This window comes from Elephas maximus, chromosome 13 (assembly GCF_024166365.1).
Source record: "Elephas maximus indicus isolate mEleMax1 chromosome 13, mEleMax1 primary haplotype, whole genome shotgun sequence".
In the NCBI taxonomy this organism is placed as follows: Eukaryota; Metazoa; Chordata; class Mammalia; order Proboscidea; family Elephantidae; genus Elephas; species Elephas maximus.
The window spans coordinates 49,229,416-49,254,897 of NC_064831.1; the positions used below are offsets into that span (position 1 = coordinate 49,229,416).

Genomic DNA, 25,482 nt, shown 5'->3' on the forward strand with positions numbered 1-25,482 from the left:
GGCTCTGAGAAGCTTTCCAGTACATCTAGTTAACTCTTCATTTGTCCTAGAGTTCACTAAAAATTGCCTTCTACTTGGCTTGACGGTGAACTCAGCAGGTGCCCGGTTCTGTGATTCAGGAATGGCTTGAGTGTGACTGCACCCGTGGAGGAGAAGCTGGTTCTGATTAAGGTTTGCATCTCACCTTTTTTCTAGGCAGACCAGAGTCGCCTGAATAGTATGTCTTTAACTGCAAGTTTTGAGCATTTAGAGGAATTTGGAATCTTTATATGGTGAAAACCTAGTGTCATGGATTAAATTGTGTCCCCCAAAATAGGCTTCAACTTGGCTAGGCGATGATTCCTAATATTGTGTGGTTGTCCTCCATTTTGTGATGTGATGTAATTTTCCTATGTGTTGTAAATCCTAACCTCTGCCTGTGGTTAATGAGGCAAGATTAGGATATGTTAAAGAGGATTAGGGTGGTATGCAACACCCTTACTCAGGTCACAGCCCTGATTGGATATAAGGGGAGTTTCCCTGGGGTGTGATCTGCATCACCTTTTACCTTACAAGAGATAAAATGAGAGAGAAGGGAGCAGAGAGAGGGGGACCTGACTACCACCAAGAAAAAAGTGCCAAGAAACAGAGTGTACGCTTTGGACTCACGGTCCCTGTGCTGAGAAGCTCCTAGACCAGGGGATGACTGATGACAAAGACCTTTCCCCAGAGCCGACAAGAGGCTTCGCCAGGAGTAGGTGCCCTGAATTCAGACTACTAGCTTCTTGGACTGTGAGAAAATAAATTTCTGCTAGTTAAAGCCACCCACTTGTGGCATTTCTGTTATGGCAACACCAGATAACGAAGACACCTAGTAATTGCTTATAAAGTTTTATAACTATCCTTTGTTAAGTTAGTGAACCTTGTTCCCATGGGCAGACTTAGACCAGCTTAGTTGTGTAAATGGTAATGAAATGAGACTGTGAAGGGAGTTTTCCTGTCTTTGAAAAGCAAAGTTGTTTCCTGGGGACATTTGAGCTCAACTTCTCACAAAGAAAAGGGTGGGTTTTGTAGACATATTTCCAAAGCATAGCTTCTTTATTTTTAATTTGCTCAGTTAAATATTAAGTAGCCTGACTCGGGAAGTTCTTCAGGGTGTCATAAAAAAAGACCATAAGGTATTTCCTTATGTGCCATAGCAGACTCCCAAAAGTAAAGTCTTAGTAATGTGAAATAAGCTGCAAAAATAAAATCATAATGTCACAGAAACACTGAAATTAGAAAAAGCGATGATGTGACCACAAGTATAGAAAAGCACAAACCCTGAAGTCAGATTGCTTGGGTGTGATTCTACTTACCAGCTTCGTGACATGTATGCCTCAGTTTCCATATCTTTAAAAGGGGGATAAAAAGGAGTGTCTACCTCAACAATAAGCTCAAGCATAACGACGATTGTAAGGATGGCTCAGGACCGGGCAGTGTTTCGTTCTGCTGTATATAGGGTCGCTATGAGTCAGAACCAACTCGACAGCACCTAACAACATCAAGCACTTAGCACAGTATCTAGCACAAAGGACGTACTCAAACATTCAACCCCTCCCCCCCGCAAAAAAAAACAAAACCCATTGCCATTGGGTGGATTCTGACTCATTGAAACCCTGTAGGACAGAGAACTGCCCCATAGGGTTTCCAGAGCTGTAACTTTTTTTTTTTTAATTGTGCTTTAAGTGATAGTTTATAGCTCAAGTTAGTTTCTCATGCAAAAATTTATACACACATTGTTATGTGACCCTAGTTGCTCTCTCTATAATGTGACACTCCTCCTTTCCACCCTGTATTTCCTGTGTCCATTCAACTCGCTCCTGTCCCTTTCTGCCTTCTCATCTTGCCTCCGGACAGGAGCTGTCGAAGGCTATAATCTTTACAGAAGCAGACTGCCACATCTTTCTCCTGCAGAATGGCTAGTGGGTTTGAACTGCCAGTCTTTAAGTTAGCAGCTGAGTGCTTAATAACCACCAGAGCTCCTTACCATTGCCGTTGAGTCAATTCTGACTCATCGTGACACTATTGGACAGAGTAAAACTGCCCCCATAGGTTCCAAGGCTGTAATCTTTAGGGAAGCTGACTGCCATATCTTTCTCCTGCAGAGTGGCTGGTGGATTTGAACCCTGACCTTTGGGTTAGCAGCTAAACACTTAACCGCTGTGCCACCAGGGCTCCTCTTCAAAATTAGCTGCTGTCATTCTAAGAAGAAGGGTGGTGATCTAGAAAGAGATGTGCTCAGGAGATTCAAAGACATATTAAACTCAGCTCTTGCCCATCAAAGGGTGTACAAATCTGTTTGTTGAGTTCTATTTGTTTTTTTTTTTTTGAAAGATATTAGCTTAAACGATGATACATTAGTCTGATTAGCAAACTCCTAAATAATTGTTGAATTGTAAACAAAATGATTAGAAGTATGAGCCTTGGAGTCAGATCAGGGTCCAAATCATGGCTTCCCCACTTAAGAGCTGGGTGACCTTGGGCAAGTTAATGAACCATATAAGCCAGTCTTCTCATCAGCAAAGCATAGATTTTAGATCGGGCAATATTGATTAGAGGGGTACTCAGAGGGGAAGGTACCATACGGTAGGAAGGAAAGGCTCCAAGATTCGCTGGTAGAACTCAAAGCCGGTTACTAAGGTGGGACCGAAGGTCATCTAGGCCTCAGGCAAGAGGCAAAACAGGGGGAAAGGGGGCAACTCTAAAAAAGGTTCCTGCTTTTGGCCACAAAAGTGAGGGGTGACAGGAACAAGAGCTGGGATCTCCACTGAAGACACACTGTACGCTCTTCTCCTGACTGCCTTGAAACCTGCCCTTCTGTAAAAGAAGTACTAGTGACTAGAGGAAAACTAGACTTAGCCTGGCTAGCTCCATCAGGGAAGGTGTGGGAGGGAGCCACAGAGGGAAGGAATCTAGATTATGTATAATGCATACTCTGGGGCAAGTGGTGGAGTTGGTAAATCTAATAAATGCACATCCATATTGTCTCTCACTTGTTCTTGGGAGTATCACTGCCTGCAAAGAACCAGGACTCCGAGGACTAAGCCCTCTTCCCTACTGCCCTGTGTAAGCTGCCTAAACTGCTTACTGAGCTGACTGTGCTCAGCCAACATCCATGCCCTCTTCTTCCTAGGATGTTAACCAGAGACTCCCACCCCCCCTTACAGTTGGAGGCCACGTGACTAAGTTCCTGCCTGTAGGATGAGTAGACATGATGTGTGCAATTTCAGGGAACATCCTTAGAAAGGAAACTGCACTCCTGGTCCTCTCCTCCTCCACGGGGGTGGATGCAGTGATGGTGGGGAGTCAGGCTTGACAATACTTTGGGGTTTGCACCCTTATGGGGAGGACAACCTCATAAAAAAGGCTCCTTTGTGCTTCCCAACTGTGTCTCAGACTTGTAGGGCAGGTGCCCTTTTATATACTGGGTTGAGGGAGCCAGTTTTATCCTCCCTGCCACCCCTCTCGTTCCTCAGCAGTTACCTTCGGTTTATAAATGGTGGTCTGGTGAACCTTAGGGGCCCTGGAGACTGAGGAGTCTGTGAGGTCAAAGCTACAAAGGATGTTATTTGCCTTTTTTTCACTTTGTCTCAGCAATTCATGGTGGAACCTTCACGAGGCTACAGCACATAGAACATCACTCTGCAGTTAACTGAATGTGTATCCTTGTGCTTTAAAAGTGTTTAATTTCTAACATGGCAGATATTGACAGCTATAACCAACCCTGGTGGCATAGTGGTTAAGTGCTAAGGATACTAACCAAAAGGTCAGCAGTTCGAATCCTCCAGGCATTCCTTGGAAACTCTATGGGGCAGTTCTACTCTGTGCTATAGGGTCACCATGAGTTGGAATTGACTTGACGGCAATGGGTATATAAACAACATAAGCCAAGTTCTGTGGGGTTCTCAGAGTTACTGTAAAGGGGTTCTGAGGCCACAGAGTTTCAGAACTGCTGACCTACAACTAAGGTTTGAACACCTGTGCCCTAGGGTCCCTGTTCAAGCTGGCTCACTTGATTCTTGGTGACTTTAAACCTTTGGCTGATCTACTGCTTCTTTATACTGCTATGCGTATGGATTGTGTGTGCAGATGAACACCCCTCATCCCAAACACAATGGCAAGTTCTGATCCCAGAAGGCAGGAATGGCCCCCACAATCTTCTTCATGTTCTCCCATGGAGCAGTGAACAAATGACATGCCTGGCTAGATCCAGGGGCTAGAGGAAAGCCAAGTTAATGACTTTTAAGGCCCCAGAAGGAGAAAAATGCATTTTTTAATTAGGGGATAAAAGGAAAAAAAAAATCTACTACAGATTTTTTTTTTTTTTCAGTAGCCCCATTTACAATCTCTATATACACAGTGATAAGTTTCAGAATGTTGTTGTTAGGTGTGGAGTCAATTCCAACTCATAGCAACCCTATGCACAACAGAACAGAAAGCTGCCCACTCCTGTGCCATCCTCACAATAACCTAATTGTTGCTATGTTTGAGCCCATTGTTGCAGTCGCTGCAATGTGTATCTCCAAATTTTTATTTTTAATGGACAATTCCAGAATTTCGGCATTGCCACTTGGATCTAAGCCTTCTCCCTGCATAAACGTGAATTCTCTCACCTATTCAACAACATGAACGCCACCTGATGCCTGGCACAGAGTGCAGGGCAGGGTTTTATCTGTGAACTTCAGGATTTGCATTCTACCTGCTGCTTGTGGGGATGTTTAAATTGGTTCCTGTGTTGTCACCCAAAGCCTGACGATTGCCAGTTACACACAAGTCCAAATTCCATCATTAAGTTAAAATCTGCCAGGAATGACTTAGGAGGTGATGGGGGGAGCCCATGGTAGCCAGCCAGGGGGTTGTGTTGCAAGGAGAGGGGATCTCATGCTCATCCCTTGAGAAAGCACCTGGGTGCTGAGGGGGTAGGATCCAGGGCGGAGAAGGAGACTCCTCAGTCTGAATTCCTGTTCTTTCTTCCTTCCACTTTCAATAAGTCCGGGAAGGTGAAAGGACTTTGTAAAACAAAGAGACTATTAGTTTCCTTGTTTTATCATATCATGGCTTTATTTTTCTCCATCTTTTAATTTAACTAGTCATCAGTTGGAACTGAAGTATATGTTAAACACTATTTTTTATAGTTATTGCAATGAAGTCTCCTCTCTATTCTTGAGGTATAAAACACAGGAAAATGAAATGGTTTGTCTTTGTTCCCAAGTTGGATATTTATATATATACATATATATATATTTTCTTTTTTTTCTTGTATGTAATCCAATAATTTTTTTCCAGGGATTTGGGAATACTCAGGTGTATGCTGGTCAAACCCTAATTTTCCAGTAACCTGTGGCAGCTGGGAGGAGAGGTAGAGAAGTTACAGCGTACTACAAACTGTATTGTGGACCTTACATAGTTTCCAACTTTTCCCTATTACTGCAATAAACGTCATGGAGGAACAAGGCAGTTCACAAAATCCTTTATTTATTTAGGAGAGAGGGACCCAGAGGGGGGCAGAGGAAAATTACCTAACAGGCAAGAGCTGAGAAGGGTTTGCAGGGGCTGAGCTAGGAAGCAGTAACACTGATTCTATAGCTGAACAGAAATAGTGCACATTTGTAAGTACCTGCTGTGAGTCTTGTAATAAAACCTACCTTATGAATAAGTACAGTGGAATACTACTTAGTACATTCATACATGTTTCTACCATCTTGAGATTTTTGTATATACAGTATATGATCTGTTTTTATAAATGTACAGCTCAGGAAAAAAAAAAAAGAGATCCTTCTTGGAATAGGTACAGCATTAAAAACAAAACAAACATGGGCCAGCCACATTCCAGTTGAAGATCCCGAGAAAACAAGGCTGACAGCCCAGCCCCCAGCCCGGCAGCCCCTGATGATCCTGACAAGGAGTAAACCAGCGCTCTCTGCATCTGGGGGCTCAGCAGGCCGTGCCTGCCCTTGGCATTTCACAGGAAGTGCCCCCTCGATGAGCCATGCCTGCAGAGCGAGGGTCCTCCCTGAAGGCAGCTGACAGAGAGGAATGTGTCAGGGAAGGAAAAGAAGGACATAAGAAATGTGCTCTTCAGCTAAAGGCACTTGTCAGCGGCCTCCCCCCCACCCCCCACGCCTTTCCCTGGGCCTGGAGGTTGCTGATTCGCTAGAAGCCAACAAGTCTGAGTGGCCCTCGTTCATCCTCTCACCAGGCTTAAATACAATAAATAAATCTTGGCGGGTGGTGGTTTTGCTCTCCTGGGTTCCTAGGAACAGTCAACCTTTTAGGATCATTTATGGAGTGACATTCCCCACGCCCACCCAGCCTTGTCGGTGTCCTTCACAGAGAAGGTGTGGAATAACTCCAGGCCTTGGAGAAGCTATTACTTGCGGTGGATCAGAAGGGGAGCCCCCAAATGTCCCCTCCCCTGTCTGAGCCTGGAGCTCCTTTGCCCGGTGCATCAGCGCCTCTGTGTGCCTCAGATCTTGGTCACGTAGTTGTTGGGGAACAGGCCCTGCTTGCCTCGCAACCGACCCGTCCACCAGCCAGAAGGATCTGCAGGGAGACAGAGATGGTGAACATGGAAGCTAAGGCTGTTCTGCTCCAAACATATCCTGCTCCCATGGCCCTATTTCACAGCCAAAAGAGATTTGGCACCGTCCTCATTCTTTAAAAATTTCATTTTATTTTCACTGAAAACATTTGCTGTAAAAAGTAACCCCTTCCCTATGGCAGACGGGTCATTCAGATCTCCCTGCCAGGAAGAACCTGCTGTGCAGACATGAGGAGCTGACTGGCTGAGCTGCCCGGCATCTGAGCAGAGGCACATGCTCTTTTGAGGGCTAGTGGTTCTCCTGTTCATATCCTTTGCCTCTTTCTATTGGGAGCTGTCAGTGCCTCTTCTGCATCTTCATTAACTCTGTCCATGATGTTTTAATAATTAATTAGTTGAATCAACTGATTTGTTATGGCCTTTTGGTTTCTGTCATTTTTAGAAATCCTTTCCCACTCTGATACTATTAAAAAAAGAAAACTCTCCTACACTTTTAATATGTCCCGTTCATTTTATAGATTTAAATATTTGATCTATTTGGAATTTATCTTGGTGTAAGGGGAGAAGTGTAAACCTGAAGTAGTTGTTTTGACATGGGGCTTTTAAAACTTCGTGAAATAATGCTAAATGTCCTCCCGCAAAGACCATCCGACAGTACACAGTGAGGACAAGCCCCCGTTTCCCTGACCAACCGTCGGCAGTATAGTCCACACTCTTACTTGCAATTATGAAATCCAGAAGTCCTAAAAATGAAAAGTTTTCCGTAACACATTTGGTGACAGAACTTGACCTGAACTGATGTTTGTTTATGGTGCCTCCACCCTCTGAGCGTAAACACGCATAGGGGCTGTTACATAATATGTGATATATACACTGTTAGGAACTTCTTAACTGCTCCCATTTCTGAAAACCATCTGGCTCCGAGGGTTTGGTTTATTCTTTGCCAGCATCATAAGAGGTGACATGGCTTACTTCGTGTCACACTGATTATTAGGGAGGTTTTTCTTTGCATTGCCTCAGTAGCCTTTTGCCCACTGCTGGACTGGACTGTATGTCTTCTTGTTACTCATGGCAAGGAGCTAATTACACGTGTAAAATATTTTCTCCTCATCTGTCTGCTCCTTTGGCTTTTCACCATGCAGAAGAAGATTTCAACTGCACCTTTTAATGAGTTTCGATCCTGTATGGTTTTTTATGTTTTGCATAAGGAAGGCTTTTCTCATCCAAAGATTAATATAATATTATGGGTTTCCTTTCAAGAATATGATTCAGTTATTTTTAGATATTTCATTTACCTGGTATTTATTTTGTATATGAGGTAGAGATCGATTTTATTTTCTTTTCAAAATGAAAAGTAGTTTTCTTTTTCCTCTGATTTCAAAGGTCACATTTATCATATATTAAGTGTCTATATATACATAGGTCTGTTTCTGGATTCTGTTCTATTTTCGTTTATCTAGACATATATTCCTGCACTCATACCACACTGCTTAAATTATAGCCAGCATGTTTGATAACTTCTAGGACTCCACATTTTACACAAATATGTAAGTGTTTTAATTATACCTGGTAAAAAAAAAAAAACAGGTAGTGCATGCTATTTCTAGGAAAATGTGAAAATACTGAGAAACGAAAAGTAATACTGACTTGTAAATTCAATACTCAAGGGTGGCCACTTTTAACATTTCCTAGAACTCCTTTATATTAATATATTCCCATGTACATATGTGAGTATATGCATACACACATACAGCTCTATGTATTTATATTTTTACAAAACAAAACTATACTCCACAATCTATAGGCAAACTTTTTCCTTTTCTTCATGAATACCTTTCCATGTCAGTAAATACACTAATTTTTGGATTTTTTTTTTTTTTAAGTTATAATCTATTCTGTCTCACATTTGCCATTTTTAAAATTGTGGTAGAATATACATAACATCAAACTGGCCATTTTACCCATTTGCGTGTACACGTACACTGTTGTGTAACCTTCAGCACTAGCTAGTTCCGGATCATCTTTTTTTAATCATCTCAAACAGAAACGCTGTACCCTTTAGACAACATGCCAACATGCCTCATTATTTTTAATAAAAAAACTTTACATCAAAGTCCACCAAATGGATACAACAAGCTTATTTAGCCAACCCCATTACCAGCCCATTTCCAATATTTTTGCTGAACAAGGTTGATGATAAAAATCCTATTTTTTGTTCAGTAAAGTTTATTTTCAACACTCGTTTTTATTCTCACACCTTTGAAGAAGGATGATGTTAAATGGCTTAAAATAATAAAACTTGTAGAAAACTAAATGGTTAAACGAGATAAAAATAAGACTCAGAGGCCATTTAGAAAGGCTTGGTGCAGGGACCCAGAATTCTCCTCGGGGCAGACTCACATGACGAGGGAACCTGCTAAAAGCACAATTCTAGGAATTATCTTTTTTTTAATAATTTATTTTTTGTTGCTGAAAATATATGCAGGAGAACATACACCCACTCAACAGTTTCTGCATGTACAATTCAGTGACATAGACCACATTCTTCAAGTTGTGCAACCATCCTCACCCCCCTTTCCATGGAGGTGAATAGCCACACATTCCATCTCCTCTTCCTCGTCCTCACTCTCCTTGCTCTGTCACTCCAGCAAAGACAGACCAATTGCTGTACTTCGGATGGTGGCTTGGCCATCTCTTCCAGAAAGCTGAACTTGCCGAGAACCACTGTCCACTCATGCTGTCCTTGCTCTATGGTCCTTACCTCCACGGCTCCCCACTGTCTTTACCAGTTCTCTTGAGCCTGATGCTCAGGGCCCTCCAAGACCAGGCCGCTTCTAGCTTGACCTCCCACAACATCTCCCTGGGGATCCTGCACCTTGGCGGAGGGTCCGCTCGTTTTCCTAAAATGACCTGTTCCTTCTAGGCTCTGCTTGCTGTCTCTCCTCCTATCTACCCCCCGCCCCCTTCTCCCACCACAAATGGCATTCCCACCATGCTGGTTTTTCTAACACCTAAGGCAGGAGTTTATCTTTGTTTTTATGCTTCCATAAGCACATATGTTTGACATTTAAAAAAAATATAACCTCATTATATTCTAATTTATCTTCCCTACCAAATTAAAAAAGTACTCAGCCAAGCCTGTGAAGCACTTTTATCCCTACTTGCCATTTTATAATGGGTATTGTGGGCTGCTTCCTCAGCTCCCATTCCATCTACCTCCATTGTGTGGAGGCCATGAAGTTTGGGTGAGATAGAGTCACCCCTTCCCCAGGGTAGTCACTGCCAGATCTAAAACAGTCAGGGTACATTGACTATCTTGACACAGAGCTTGGCTCAGGGATGGGCACATAACCTAATTTGGCCCAATCAGAGTAAAACCTAAGGCTTTTGTCCAATGGCAAAAGAGGACGTTTCAGAGATAAGGCAGATTTCAGACACGCTTTGGTCTGTTTGTCTGATATTGCTGCAGCCATTTTGCTACCATGAGGTAAAACAGCATGAAGAGGAAGCAGATACGAAGAAGAGGTCAGAGCTGATAGAAGCAATAAAAAATGAAGCTGGAGCCCTGATCAAACTGAGACTGAAGCCTACCTCTGCAAAGTTCAGTTAGAGGAGCTCATGAAGTCACATTTGAACTAGTTCTTATAGGAAAGCTATTGTGTGCCCTTTGGGAGGGTGTCCCAGTCATCTAGCCACATGCTTACCTTCTTTGATAATATCGATAATATCATTGGCATTGAAGCTGAGTTCATCTGTGTCCTGAGCATCATAGGCATACAGAGCCTTGCACTGGGGCACCTGAGGCTTAGGCTTGGGCTGGGGCTTGGGTCTGCCCCCTGCTGGGGGAGGCCGACTGGTGGTTTGTCTCCGGACACTGTGGAGAGAAGGGAGATGGATGAGACATGGGAACCAGTGGGAGGCAGCAGCACTGAGTGGTGTTTAGGAGCTCGGGGCCAGCATCAGCCCACTCAAGTTCAAATCCAGCTCCACCCTTGGCAGCTAGTGGCCCAGGATTCACTCCCTAAATTTTCTCCAAGAACAAAAATACCCTCCCTGACAAAGTCATTGTAAAAGCACACGTTGTTGTTAGTTGCCATCGAGTCAATCCTGACTCATAGCGCTTAATAAATGCTGTGGTTGTTGGGTACCATCAAGTCAATTCCAACTCATGGTGACCCCACGTGACAGAATAGAACTGCCCCAAAGGGCTTTCTTGGCTGTAATCTTTACAGAAGCAGGTTTTCGGGTCTTTCTCTTAGGGAGCCACTGGATGGGTTCAAACTGCCGACCTTCCAGTTAGTGGCTTGAACACTTAACCATTGTGCCACCAGGGCTCCTTTAATAAACACTTAACTGCTGTCATTATTGTCATTTCCACTGCATAGAAGGAAATGTAGAAAAGACACAAATTCATACAAAAGTTTATAAAGGATGTGTGTGTGTGTACAAATAAACCCCCAGCTTTGGAAGTAGAACTTCTGCCAGTGCCACAGAAGCCTGAAGCCACCTCTCCCCGTTTGTATTTCCCGCCAGAAACCACCACTACCCCGCATTTTGTGTTAATAATGTCCTACTTTCCTTTATAGCTTTACCACACGTGTAAATATTCCTAAACAATACACTGAGTTTGCCTGTTTTTCTAAACTACATAAAAGGAACCACACTACGTAGTCTTCTGTCACCCACTCTGCAGTTCTGAGATGTACCCGTGTGGACGCATACAGCAGGAGCTCATTCTCGTGTCTTTAAACAATTCCATTGTATTGACGTCACAAGTTGCTTATCCAGGCCACTGTGGATGGCCACTTGGGGATTCCAGTTTTCCACTATTACGAAAAAAGGTTGCTGTGGATATTCTTGTGCAAGGGTCTACCTAGAGCAGAGCTTCTCACGTCTGCGCCATTAGTGCCGTGGGCAGCGTAACTCTTTGTTGGGGGCTGTCCTATTCACTGTAGGACATTCAGCAGCATCTCTCGCTTCCACCCACAGATGGCAGTGGCACCCCCTGCCCCAGTCAAAAATGTCTCCAGAACCAGGACCCTAACCCAGGTCTTCTCGCTTTCAAGTTTATTCTTTTTACGTTCTGTGCTGCCTCAAGCCACCGCACACTGGCAGAGGCAGACAACTGTAACTCATTTCTACTGAATGAGCTCTTTAAACTTACATCTGAAATAATTATTTACTAAGGATCTTCATTAAATTCATTTAGCAAAAAAGAAAAAAAGGGAAATACAGAAAAACACTGCTTCTTCTGCTTTGCTTAACAACAAGCCAAAGGAAAGCAGACATTCATAGCTAATAAAAGAAACTTAAGATTTCTTTTAAGAGGGGCTGGACTATGACCCGACACAGCCCGCTGGCTTTTAGGTCTGGCCATGTCTGTTTAAAGCCACAGGAGGAAGTAGGAAACGGGAGGGTCCTTCCTCTGGCCTGAGCTCTGGAATGAAAAGCACACCCAGCTTTGAGCTGTGCTCCCAGAGGCCACAGCCCACTGTCTCTGCTGAGGCCCTTGCTCCCGCTCAGAGATCGCAAAGTCAGCTGTATGATGAGATGCTAGCTCGGTGCTGACGAGCAATCAGACCTCGAGGGGAAAGCTGGGGGTCAGGACTCTCCCAAGCTGGGGGTCAGGACTCTCCCCAACAAGGGCGCGAATCCTTGGGTATAGCCTAGGTAGGGCTCCCCTGCATGGAAGGCAGTGATCCCCAAGGCTACTCAAGCTCTGCTCCTTTTATCTAAGAGAAAAGGTGTCTTATAGACCATTACCATGATATCATTTCCTGTCTAGTATCTTTTGGAAGTCCCTATTCCCTGCTCAAGAAGTGGTTTCGTCTTTGAAAGCCGGCTGGGCAAGCAGACTTTTAATTAAGCAACCTATATACTGGGAATGTGTCAGCGTTTGGATAATCAGCGCCATTAGCCTGAATACCAGAAGTCATCTGATTTCTGAGTTCCCAGCAACAAGGAAATGAAACGAGAGGGTGGGGGTGTGATCAGAACACCCCGGGGGCGGGGGTGGGGTGGGGTGGGGTGGGGAGGAAAGTCTCTGGTCTGGAAGTTACATGAAGCAGAGTTGGCAGTGCACCCCTGTGCGTGTGCCTGTGTATACACCCACACACACACACACACACACACACACACTCTCTCTCTCTCTCTCCCCAAATACTCGTAGATGGAAATTTAGCCTCTGTTATTTTTTATGTACAGGGACGCTGCAAATCATTAATGCACTCAGCCGCTAACCAAAATGCTGGAGGTTTGAGTCCACCCAGAGGCACCTTGGAAGAAAGAGCTGGAGATCTACTTCTGAAGTTCAGCCACTGAAATTCCTACAGAGCACAGTTCTGCACTGACGCACATGAAGTTGCCATGAGTTGGGGTGAACTCAACAGCAACTGACCTGGTTTTATGTCCAGAGGAAAACCCTACTCTATCATCATCAGCGCAGGTTGGCGGGGCCTTGGAGCCCAAGAGCGTGGGGGTTAGGCACCACCTCCCCCTCCTCCCCGCAGGGCTCAGTGAGGCCCAGCAGTGGGAAGAAGAGGTCGGCAGAATCCTCCCCAGAAAGGCAGGACTGTCTGCCGTACCACTCAGGCCGCCATCCCAGGAGTCCCCACCTCCCTCTTGGGCCTATCTGCCTCCAGCTGTGACTAAGCCTGGTCTTGTCCTCCTCCTTCATGTGTTTCCCGCCACCTGCCTCCGCTCCAGGCCCTCTGACCACCAACCATACTGGCTCAGCTTTTATTAGGTTGCCCCACCCTCCACCTGAAATTCCTTCCAACAGCTTCTCTCTGCTCTTGGGAAAAGGAGCAAAATCCTTGCTGAGGCCACAGAGTCCCTGACAAACACGCCCCCTGCTCACCTCCCAGCCTCATGTCCTGTCACAGCCACAGCCACCTGGGCACCTGGCTTCTTCATGGACGCCCTCAGCCCTGGTTGAGGTTAGGGACCCTGTCCGCATTCTCCTAGCTGATATCGTATTTACTGGTGAAAGACACAAAGCTTCCCCTGAGATCAGGAACAAAACAAGAACGCCTACCCTCACCACTTCATTTAACGCTGTGTTGGAGGTGCCAGCCAGGGCAATCAGGGAAGAGAAAGGCATAAAAGGCATCCAAATGGAAAAAGAAAAAGTAAGAACATTTCTATTTGAAAATGAGATGATCTTGCATATAGAAAATGCTAAGAAACGCACTAAAAACTATCAGAACTAATTAATGAGTTCAGAAATATTGTAGGACACAAGATCAATATGCAAAAACCCACTAATTTTCTACACACTCACCATAAACAACTGGAAAATGCAGTTAAGAAAATAATTCCATTCACAATAGCATCAAAAGCAATAAAATACTTACCAAATTTAACAAAAGAAGTGTAAGGCCAGTACATGAAAAATGACAAAGTATCCTTGGGAGAAGTTAAAGGCCTGCATAAATGGAAAGATATCCCACGATCATGGATCGTGTAAACCCAGGCCCTGGACAACTGCCCCGTGCTGGCTCCCAGGGGCAGTGTAAGCCTCTTGACCATGTCTCCCTCGGCCAAGAGGGTTTCACAGGTGCACTGAGGGACACAGGTGAGTCCAGGGCAGTCTAAGGTGGGTGATGTTTGCTGGGAGCAGAGTACAGACTGGGGGAGTGCATCTGCCCAGAGCCGGGCACGAGGCAGGAATGGGTCGCTGGGTCGGGGAGAGGCCGGCTCTGAGGTTCCGCATTGGGGAGGTTCTGTTCAGGCCACATGGGGTCACCATCATCTGGCTCTTTCCTGATTAAATGTCCTCCATTACCAGGAAAGGGTACAGCTGCTTCAACAGGTCAGTGTCTTCCCAAGTGAGTGACGGACATGGCAAAGCTCTCCTTCTCCCAGATCACGCTGCCTCATTCTCACATCTCAACGTATCTCCACGGTTCCTGTGACAGTGACGGATGGGCTGTCTTCTGGGAGCCCCCGCCTGTAGCTGTGTGAAGTACAGACTCCCGGGTCGCGCCTGTTCAGGGTGGGCACTGTGCTAGGCCTTTCCATAGGCCTTGCTTCATGTAACCCTCAGGACACCCCTGTGAATGACTCACGGGTTCCCGGGATTTGCGGCTGGTTTCATCATTGGCTGACCACGATGGCAGGCGTGTAAGGGCCCAAAGCTCCAGCTGCACCATTTCCGCTTCCCAGGTCTGGCTATGCGCCCATGACCTGTCCTCAGTCCCCAGCCAGCACTGCTGAGTCCTGCTGAGCCTTTGGACCTCATTTCCATCACGGCCTACTCAGACATGGGCAGCCCCTGCTGTACCCTCTCGCTGCCTCTTTCAGACCAGGGGTAGGTTCTGTAGCATTTGGTCATCTCCTTTTTCCATTATGATAGTAGGCCCCATGGGGGGCGGGACTGGACCTGCTTGTCCTCACCACTGTGGCCACCAGCCACTCCGCCAGGCCCAGAGTCACAGTGTGGCCTCAATCTGACCAAATGACAGTCTTCAGCAGGAGGAGCACTGGCTTAAGGGTCCTGGGTTTGACGGCCTGCTCTGCCCAGGCTGTCATGCGACTTGGACAAGTCACTCCACCTCTTGGGGATCGGTGTCTTTTGTAAATCATGCGAGGATTCAGCTGCTGGCCCAGGTGCTTTCTAATTCTGAGGAAGTGTCACAGAGTGCTCTCAGCAGAATCCCTCCCGTAAGATATCCTGAGGAACACGGGGAGTCTGCGCCGGTGGAGGGATCACAGCGTCAACTTCTGGCCACCTGTTGACCAGGAAACTCGCTTGGAACAGTCGGCAAGAAGATACATTCTCCGGGCTTAATGCTGTTGTTGTTAGTTGCCGTCAAGTTGATCCCGACTCACAGCGACTCCCCGTGTGCAGCACAGAACTGCTCCGCAGGGGTTTCAAGGCTGTGAACTTTGGAAGCAGATCGCTAGGCCTGTCTTTCAAGGAGCCTCTCAGTGGTTTTGAACCACCAACCTTTTGGCTAGTAGTTGAGTGGTTAGCCACTTGCACCACCCAGGGCCTGGCGTGATATTAGAAAGGCTCAAACAGCCTTAAAAAACAAAACAGTCAAAACAAAAAACAACCCTGATAATCTCCTTTGCGACACTAGATGGCGATCCTGTGTAATTAATAATTAGGTGAAATAATGGCTTTGTTCTAGCTGCCAGAAATTGATTAATGAGGTCTTTGAGGCACTCCTGGCTCTCCACTCCCAGCCAAGAGGCGATCGGTCAAACCCAGTGAAGACGGGATTACAGACATAACAAACAGGACCCTCGCACACACTTGCTGGAGCTGGCTGAGTCTGGCTTGCAAGAGCCAGCTGTTAAATTTTCAGGAATTTTGTGAGCCAGCTGGTAAACACAGCTGTTATTAAAAACTACATTATATAAGCTTGTAATTAAATAAATTATGTTAAAAGCAAATGCGTGCCCATAACTCATCCCGTCCTAATTATTTGACTACATTCACTCCTGTTTATGCTCTCGAGGTTATGACTGTCGCAAATGTTTGGTGGAAGTACTAGACCAGGTCTGTGATTTTGCACTAGGCAGTAAAAAAAAAAAAAAAAAAAAAATAGGCATGTTAAAACCCCAAAAACCCACTGCTTTTGAGTCGATCCCGACTCATAGCAACCCTACAGGACAGAGCAGAACTGCCCCATAGAATTTCCAAGGAGCGGCTGGTGGATTTGAACTGCTGACCTTTTTTTTTTGCTTAGCAGCTGTAGCTAGCTCTTAACCACTACTCCATTGGCTGTGATGAGAGTATTTTACCACAGAAACCAGCAAAAGCTGCATCTCAGGTCTTTTTATCCCCAGAGAACTAGTTGTTAAACATTTACCAGCACCCACTGCCCTCATGCCAGTGCTGGGATGAACCATGGTTGCTGGCTGCTGTTGAGTCAGCCCCTAGCTCATGGTGACCCGTGCACAACAGAACAAAACGCTGCCCTGATCTCCACCAGCCCCGTGATGGCTGTAGATCAGACCGCTGTGATCCACTGGATTTTCACTGACTTCCTTCCTGGTCTGTCTTAGTCTGGAAGCTCCACTGAAACCTGTTCAGCATCATAGCAACACGAAAGCCTCCGCCGACAGACGGGTGGTAGCTGCGCGTGAGGTGCACTGGCCTGGAATCAAAACTGGGTCTCCGGCACAGAAGGTGAGAATTCTACCACTGAGCAACCAACGCTTCACACTAGCCCAGAAAAGCCATCTTCCTCTTAAAGTGCTTTGCCTACGTTTGTTTTGTAATGGACGTGCGGGATTTAGATAATTCTGATTCTCTGATATTTTGTGGTATTTACATTCCTAAGAAACCTCACATGATGAAAACTGTGTTATAAAAACAATTTCAGTGGGAAAATGGGGTTGTAGCAAGAATTTCAGACTCAAGATAACAAACTTATTTTGCCTGTTGACATTTCAGTAATAAAAGTTCGCTTTATATATATTCGCATGTAGTCATAAAACCTCACATCACTAGGCAAGTCCAGTGTTTCCTTATAAGTAACGTTTACACGATGTAATTTAGTTTTTACTACTTGAGCCACCATTTCAGGGTAATTCGTACACCCCACTTTATTGTGTTTATTACCTACTATGATAAACACACAAAGAAGTTGAGCTACAACAGCCTCTTTTTGGATAGGTTCTTTTTTCTGGGCCCAGAGTTAGATCTCTAATGCAATCACAATGTAACCCAAAAGGCAAATAAGCTTTCCTAATTACTCTGTCAGTGTGTCGTACGTACTATGGGGTCTTGTATGTTGCTGTGATGCTGGAAGCTGTGCCACCGGTATTCAGGTACCATCAGGGTCACCCATCTAGGACAGGTTTCAGCTTAGCTTCCAGACTAAGACAGACTAGGAAGAAGGATCCTGCAGTCTACTTCTGAAAAGCATTAGCCAGTGAAAAGCTTATGAATAGCAGCAGAACATTGTCTGATATAGTGCCTGAAGATGAGCCCCCCAGGTTGGAAGGCACTGAAAAGATGACTGGGGAGGAGCTGCCTCCTCAAAGTAGAGTTGACCTTAATGACACAGATGGAGTAAAGCTTTTGGAACCTTCATTTGCTGATGTGGCACGACTCAAAATGAGAAGAAACAGCTGCAAACATCCATTAATAATCGGAACCTGGAAGGTACGAAGTATGAATCTAGGAAAATTCGAAATCATCAAAAATGAAATAGAACTCATAAACATCAGTATCCTAGGCATTAGTGAGCTGAAATGGACTGGTATTGGCCATTTTGAATCAGACAATCATATAGTCTACTATGCTGGGAACGACACTTGAAGAGGAATGGTGTTGCAGTCATCATCGAAAAGAACGTTTCGAGATTTATCCTGAAGTACAACACTGTCAGCGATAGGATAATATCCATACACCTACAAGGAAGACCAGTTAATATGACTATTCTTCATATTTACACACCAACCACTAGAGATAGAAGATTTTTATCAGCTGCTGCAGTCTGAAATTGATCGAACATACAGTCAAGATGCATGGATAATTACTGGTGACTGGAACGCGAAAGTCGGAAACAAAGAAGAAGGATCAGTAGTTGGAAAATATGGCCTTGGTGACAGAAACAATGTCGGAGATTGAATGATAAAATTTTTGCAAGACCAATGACTTCTTCATTACAAATACCTTCTTTCACCAACATAAACGGCGACTATACACATGGACCTCGCCAGATGGAACACACAGAAATCAAATTGACTACATCCGTGGAAAGAGACGATGGAAAAGCTCAATATCATCAGTCAGAACAAGGCCGGTGGCCGACTGTGGAACAGACCATCAATTGCTCATTTGCAAGTTGAAGCTGAAACAGATGAAAATCAGAGCAAGTCCACGAGAGCCAAAATATGACCTTGAGTATATCCCACCTGAATTTAGAGTCCATCTCAAGAATAGATTTGACACATTGAACACTAGTGACCGAAGACCAGACGAGTTGTGGAATGATATCAAGGATATCATACATGAAGAAAGCAAGAGGTGGTTGAAAAGACAGGAAAGAAAGAAAAGACCAACGTGGATGTCAGAGGAGACTCTGAAACTTGCTCATGAACGTCAAGCAGCTAAAGCAAAAGGAAGAATTCATGAAGTAAAAGAACTGAAGAGAAGATTTCAAAGGGCTTCTCGAGAAGACAAAGTAAAGTATTAAAATGACATGTGCAAAGAGCTGGAGGTAGAAAACCAAAAGGGAAGAACACGCTCAGCGTTTCTCAAGCTGAAAGAACTGAAGAAAAAATTCAAGCCTCAAGTTGCAATAGTGAAGGATTCCATGGGGAAAATACTAAACAACACAGGAAGCATCAAAAGAAGATGGAAGGAATACACAAAGTCATTATACCAAAAAGAATTAGTCGATATTCAACCATTTCAAGAGGTGGCATATGATCAGGAACCAATGGTGCTGAAGGAAGAAGTCCAAGCTGCTCTGAAGGCATTGGCGAAAAATAAGGCTTCAGGAATTGATGGAATATCAATTGAGATATTTCAACAAACAGATGCAGCGCTGGAGGTGCTCACTCATCTATGCCAAGAAATAAGGAAGACAGCTTCCTGGCCAACTGACTGGAAGAGATCCATATTTATGCCTATTCCCAAGAAAGGTGATCCAACCGAATGTGGAAATTATAGAACAATATCATTAATATCACACGGAAGCAAAATTTTCCTGAAGATCATTCAAAAGCGGCTGCAGCAGTATATCAACAGGAAACTGCCAGAAATTCAGGCCAGTTTCAGAAGAGGACATAGAACCAGGGATATCATTGCTGATGTCAAATGGATCCTGGCTGAAAGCAGAGAATACCAGAAGGATGTTTACCTGTGTTTTATTGACTATACAAAGGCATTCGACTGTGTGGATCAGAACAAACTATGGATAACACTGCGAAAAATGGGAATTCCAGAGAGCTTAATTGTGCTCTTGAGGAACCTTTAGATAGATGAAGAGGCAGTTGTTCGGACAGAACAAGGGGATACTGATTGGTTTAAGGTCAGGAAAAGTGTGCGCCAGGGTTGTATTCTTTGACCATATCTATTCAATCTGTATGCTGAGCAAATAATAGGAGAAGCTGGACTGTATGAAGAAGAACAGGGCATCAGGATTGAAGGAAGACTCATTAACAACCTGCGTTATGCAGATGACACAACCTTGATTGCTGAAAGTAAAGAGAACTTGGAGCACTTACTAATGAAGATCAAAGACCACAGCCTTCAGTATGGATTGCACCTCAGCATAAAGAAAACAAAAATCCTCACAACTGGAACAATGAGTAACATCATCATAAACAGAGAAAAGATTGAAGTTGTCAAGGATTTCATTTTACTTGGATCCACAATCAACAGCTATGGAAGCAGCAGTCAAGAAATCAAAAGACACATTGCATTGGGCAAATCTGCTGCAAAGGACCTCTTTAAAGTGATGAAGAGCAAAGATGTCTCCTTGAAGACTAAGGTGCACCTCACTCAAGCCATGGTATTTTCAATCGCATCATATGCATGTGAAAGCTGGACAATGAATAAGGAAGACCGAAGAATTGATGCCTTTGAATTGTGGTGTTGGAGAAGAATATTGAATATACCATGGACTGCCAAAAGAATGACAAGTCTGTCTTGGAAGAAGTACAACCAGAATGCTCCTTAAAGGCAAGGATGGCGAGACTGCGTCTTATATGCTTTGGACATGCTGTCAGGAGGGATCATTCCCTGGAGAAGGATATCATGCTTGGCAGAGTACAGGGTCATCGGAAGGGAGGTAGACCCTTGGCGAGGTGGATTGACTGACACAGTGGCTGCGGAGATGAGCTCAAGCATAGCAACGATTGTGAGGATGGCTCAGGACCAGGCAGTGTTTTGTTCTGTTGTGCATAGGGTTGCTATGAATCGGAACGACTCGACGGCACCTAACAACTAAAATTATTCAAGCACACTGCGTCCAGTTTGCTTTGTGAAAACTGACAGACCAGGAGAGGGCCGCACTAGTGATTGGGGGAGACAAAGACGTCAGGACACAGCAGACATTTCCATCTTCAGGGACTGCTGCTGAATCTTGCAAAGTGCCAAAAGAACCCGCAAGAATCAAGACCCCAAATGACATCTCTGAGAACAAAGCTCTCTAAACTGAGGGGTTATTAATTAATTCCCTCAGTCCTGGTAGTGCCTGTCATTTTCAATGAGATGTCAGTTGATATGGTGACTGGAGCAAAGGATGGGTTATGGATTGAATTGTGTCCCTCAAAAATATGTGTTGAATTCCTGGCCCTTGTACCTGTGGATGTGATGCTGTTTGGAAATAGAGTTTTCATTTGTTGTGTTAATGAGGTCATACCAGTGTGGGGGAGACCCGGAATCTGATCCCTTCTGAGTTATAAAAAAATAAGAACAGGCCTAGAGATACACACAAGGGGGAAGGCAGATGACAGGCAAGGATCGCTTACAAGCCCAGGAACCCCAAGGAGCAAAGGAACACTTGGGGCTGAGGCCAACACCCTGATTTGGACTCTAAACCTCCAGAGCTGTGAGGAAATAAACTTCTGTTAGTAAGAGCCATCCATCTGTGGTATTTTGTTACTGCAGCATGCAGTAACTGAGACAAGATGTTTAAGAAAAAGACTGCGGAATAATTCAGAATAAGAAAGAGTTTTTGACTTTTATTTAGCCATTTTCCAAATGAATCCTAGTTTCTTTTGCAAGGTCTCTGTTGTGCATCCATAGGCACAGTGATTACATGTGTGTTTGTGTGTGGGGAGCAGTCTCCCTGACTGGTTCCCCTGTCTTGGCTTCCCTAGGCTGCTCGCTCCCCCACTAAGCCAGCAAAGTCTGAAGTTCAGCCCCTCACGGAACCCAGAGATCTGTGAGGCCAGAAACAAGAGTTCTTGAGAATAAAGCCGCTGGGCCTGACCACTCCCACCTTTCAATCCTAGTAGAATATTAGAATTTCCATGGAAGGCCAAGGCACATGAGTAATAGTGCTAAAACAAACAAAAAAGAACTTTCAAGTTACATAGTGTTTTATAGTTTACAAAACCCTTATTTAATCTGAAAGAAAACCCTGAGGAGTGGGTTTTAAAAATTATATTATTATCCCTACTATACAGGTAAGGACATTAAAGTGAATGATTAAGTGAAAAGCATGAGGTAGCATAGCTGGTAACCAGTGAAATGATCCATGTGCCACACATCTGGCACAAAGGAGGCACCTGGCTCAGTAAATACTGAATGTCTGAATCAGGCTCAGTAAATACTAGGTGACTGAATCAGGCTCAGTAGATACTGGGTGGCTGAATCAGGCTTAGTAGATAGTGGGTGACTGAATCAGGCTCAGTAAATACTGGCTGAATGAATCAATGAAGGAACAAACAAACGCATTGGAACTCACATTCAGAACTCTCAACTGCAAATCCCATGCCCACTGGACATGTCATCTTTTGTGAACATATTTGCAGTTTTCTACCTCCAGGGTGAGTGTGCCTTGTCTATGCCAGGGAGAGTTGGAATTAAGCTTTCAAATATCACCTCTTTATTCTGCAGATGTGAAATTTATGTCTTAAAATTCCAAGAAGGAAAATAATGGCATTTTATTTTATTGGCCCTTAAAAATATACCCTGTTCCAAAAGGTTGAATCTATAAACTTTACTGGAAATGTGGGAACGGATGCCAGGAATTCCTAAGCTCCAGGTCTGCCTGGGCCAGGATATGGCTGCTCCTCCCGTAGATCAGGGGTTGAGAAATATTGCTATTGGACGCTCGTTGGAAATTCTAAGCCCCTTGAAAATACGACTCCATTAGGAGAGGCCTGACAAGAGACACACAGGCAGCACTTACATTTTCCTGTTGATCCCCCCTTTGTGACATGGCCAGGTGCCCTACCGCCGAGCACATTCAATATTTTTCTCTTTCTCCAACTTCTGGGTGGATTAATCTCTGGAGTATCTTGAAATTTCCTGAAGCTTTCCTCCCATGAAATAGGCCACAGGATTAAAAAGGCCAACAGGAAAGACACTTCTAGTCTGGGTTTTCATGCTTCCAGTAATGGACTGGAGATAGACTGTGTATATTTCTAAGAAGTAAAAGGAAAAGCACATGGAACTGGCAAATCAAGTATTCCTATGAAGTTAGAGCAAAGGCGGATCAATGAACTGTTCCTTTATACGGTCCTTGCTTAAGCTGATCTCTTTCCTTGAGAATTAAAAAAAGGTCCATAAACCAGAGACAGACTTCACAGAAGCTATGGAAGAAAGGACTGCAAGATAATGATTCCCTCTGTGTATCTTAGTATTCTGGGATAAGGACAACAACCACAACAATAACACAACAACAACAGTTGCCATGTGCACAGATATGACAATGCAAGGGTAAAGATCACCACTTGGGATGGTAATTAATTTTGTCTTTCAGGCGCTCCCCCAAAAAACTGACTTGACCCTAAAAAAAAACTGACAAAGACTTTCCTGAATTAACTGGAGGTGCTAATTACACCATTTAATTTTATCCATATTACATGATGCAAAAGAAATGACTGCTTCTGCCAAACGTTAAGAAAAATGCAAGGAGGGGCAGGAGAAAGAAACAAACAATAACCTGAAGGTGTGAAAGCTCCAAGAAAGACTGTGGTAATCTTGTTTTTACAGATGGCTAAATTCAAGGTCTCCACTGGGAACTGTGGGCTATATAGGAATTTTTATATTTATGGAAAGTTATAAGCCCGGGATCCCAAAATTCTCTTTGTTTCAACGGCCTCTCGTGGAATAAATGCAATTCACGTTTTCTTGGCCCTGAGGAGAAGCTGTGAAATTTAGGCAAGCACGAGACTCCTGAAATGCCACATTCAAGGTCTCTGGTAGCACTATGCAGAAACTAATTTTCACTTTTCTGTGCTTTAGAAAATCAGTACTAAGAGAAAGCTCAGCCCTTTGCCCAGAGTACTATTTCTTAAGGAATGTTCGCACTGCAGATTGAAGCGCAGAAAAAGGAGGATGGTCAGAAAAACCTGCAGCCTGGTAGATGGTTGTGAAGGTGACCTTTCCTCCCAGCTTCACAGCCAATCACCCAGATTGGGCTGTGTGTGCCCAATCTTTCTGCCCCGAGGCCAGAAAAGGGTGTGAGAAGACTGAAGTAGGGAGCCACTCAGCCAAGGGCTGGAAGGGAGCAGCCTCGGTTAAGACACGATGTTCCTAAATTTCCTACTTTGGCTGACGGATACTCCCAGCTGGCTGGCGTGCAAGTCTGCAACTTGCAAAGCAGGCTGGAAAGATGGTTTTGGTTGCCAAAACCAAGGCCAGTAGGAGCTAACAGACAGAGCAAAGAGATTTGGTGCAATTTTGTTGATTGAGTTTAATCCCTTGCCTACTTTGGGACATAAAACTGGGCCCAGGAGAGGTGTTGATAGAGCTGTTTTCCTCAGCGGTGTCCATCCTTCTGAACATTGTAGGTGTCGGTGATGGAGTGGGAATCCTGCTGCCTCAACATCACCCTTCATAGAACACCCTCCCTCCCCCACATCAATCAGACAACAGCAGGCATATTAGGCCAGTGGTTCTCACCGTGTGGTTCCTAGACCAGCAGCATCAGCATCACCTGGGTTCGAGTTAGAAATGCAAAATTCTCGGCCTCATCCGTGACCTACTGAATGAGAAACTCTAGAGGTGGGCCAGCAAACTGTTCTTTTAATAAGCCCTCCATGTGATTCTGGTGCACACTAAAGTTGAGAACCACTAGATGAAGCCAAGCCTATCAGGTAAACCGGATATACCCAGCTTACACAAGAGGAAGGGGAGGGAGAGACGAAGGGGAGGGTGAGAGAGAGAGACAGGGAGCTAGCCAGTCTATTGATGGCTGTCTATGTGATAAAATTAAGATGCTTTCATATCTGTAGCCCAAATGAGGTAAAACTTGCCAGAGGAAAAGGGACATAGGGCCATGGTAATCTTTCTAAGAGCTTTGTGGTCTTTAGGAGGATGCTGCCAAGGTAGGAAAAACATCTGATAATAAATTCTGGATGCCCACCCAGAGGAAAGAGCTGTCATTTTCTCTCCTTCCATGGATCTAGTTTATACACAAGTCTCCTGATCCCCACCCGGAACTTCTTCATCTTTCTAGAGACATGGAGATGGGCTTGAGGGATGGGAAGAGGTGAGAGAGGGAGCTGGAGCAGACCTATTACTGGGTTCAGCCAAAAGAACTGCTCCTCCACTGAGCAGCATGCAGAGTTGAAAGGTTCTTGAAAGGTCACTAGTTCAGTCACCAGGGGACAGTGGTTGTATCATCGTCGTCGTCATCATCATCATCATCGAGCCACAATTGGCTGAGCAGCCAGCCTCCTCCATGCCAAGTAGCATACTAGGTATTTTCCATAGAATATTTCTAGCCTTCCCAATAACCCTGCAGCTTGTGTGCAGAAGTGGAAACTGAAGTTTAGAGAGGACAGGCAGCATGTCCACTCTTAGATAGTTAGTACAGGACTGAAATAGGGTTGTCACCCAGGTCTGACTTCTCCCTTATCGAACACTTGATAATATCCCTTGACAACATTTCTGCCTGATGATTTCAATCCACTCAGTGCCTGAATACTTCCAGGGACAAGGTGCTCCTTACATCCTAGGGCAGCTCATCTTTGGACTACTGGAATGTTCTTTTTTTACTGATACCAAATCTACCTCCTGGTAGATCCTACACACTGGTCTTAAGGTCTTGGTTCTATCCTTTGCAACTCCATAGGACATATCAAATTCATACTCAAACTGATAGATCTTCAAATGTCTGTAGAGAGCTCCAGAATCTTCACTTCCTCAGGCCAAAAAGCCTGGGCTCATTTCACCACTCTTCGTTTTCTGTCCTAGAAATCAGGCAGAGAGGCTCTCATGTTAAAGCCTTGAAGATCAGTATTCATAAGCAAACATCAACATCTCGTACAAT

General features: G+C 44.6%; 1 protein-coding gene across 2 annotated transcripts in view; it reads right to left on the reverse strand.

Moving 5' to 3' along the window:
* Window positions 1–5,475: 5,475 nt before the first annotated feature.
* The window catches only part of MYO1E (myosin IE), a 211,114-nt gene continuing 191,107 nt past the window's right edge, over window positions 5,476–25,482 (reverse strand). The window contains exons 27-28 of one of the 2 annotated variants that reach the window (XM_049905947.1): window positions 10,267–10,436; window positions 5,476–6,564 (exon numbers count right to left, since the gene is read on the reverse strand). In XM_049905947.1, coding sequence (XP_049761904.1) covers window positions 6,488–6,564; window positions 10,267–10,436 — 247 coding nt within the window. In that variant the 3' untranslated portion in view covers window positions 5,476–6,487. Of the gene's footprint in view, window positions 6,565–10,266; window positions 10,437–12,593; window positions 25,403–25,482 lie in introns of those variants that run through there. The other variant, XM_049905948.1, reaches the window with a different exon arrangement.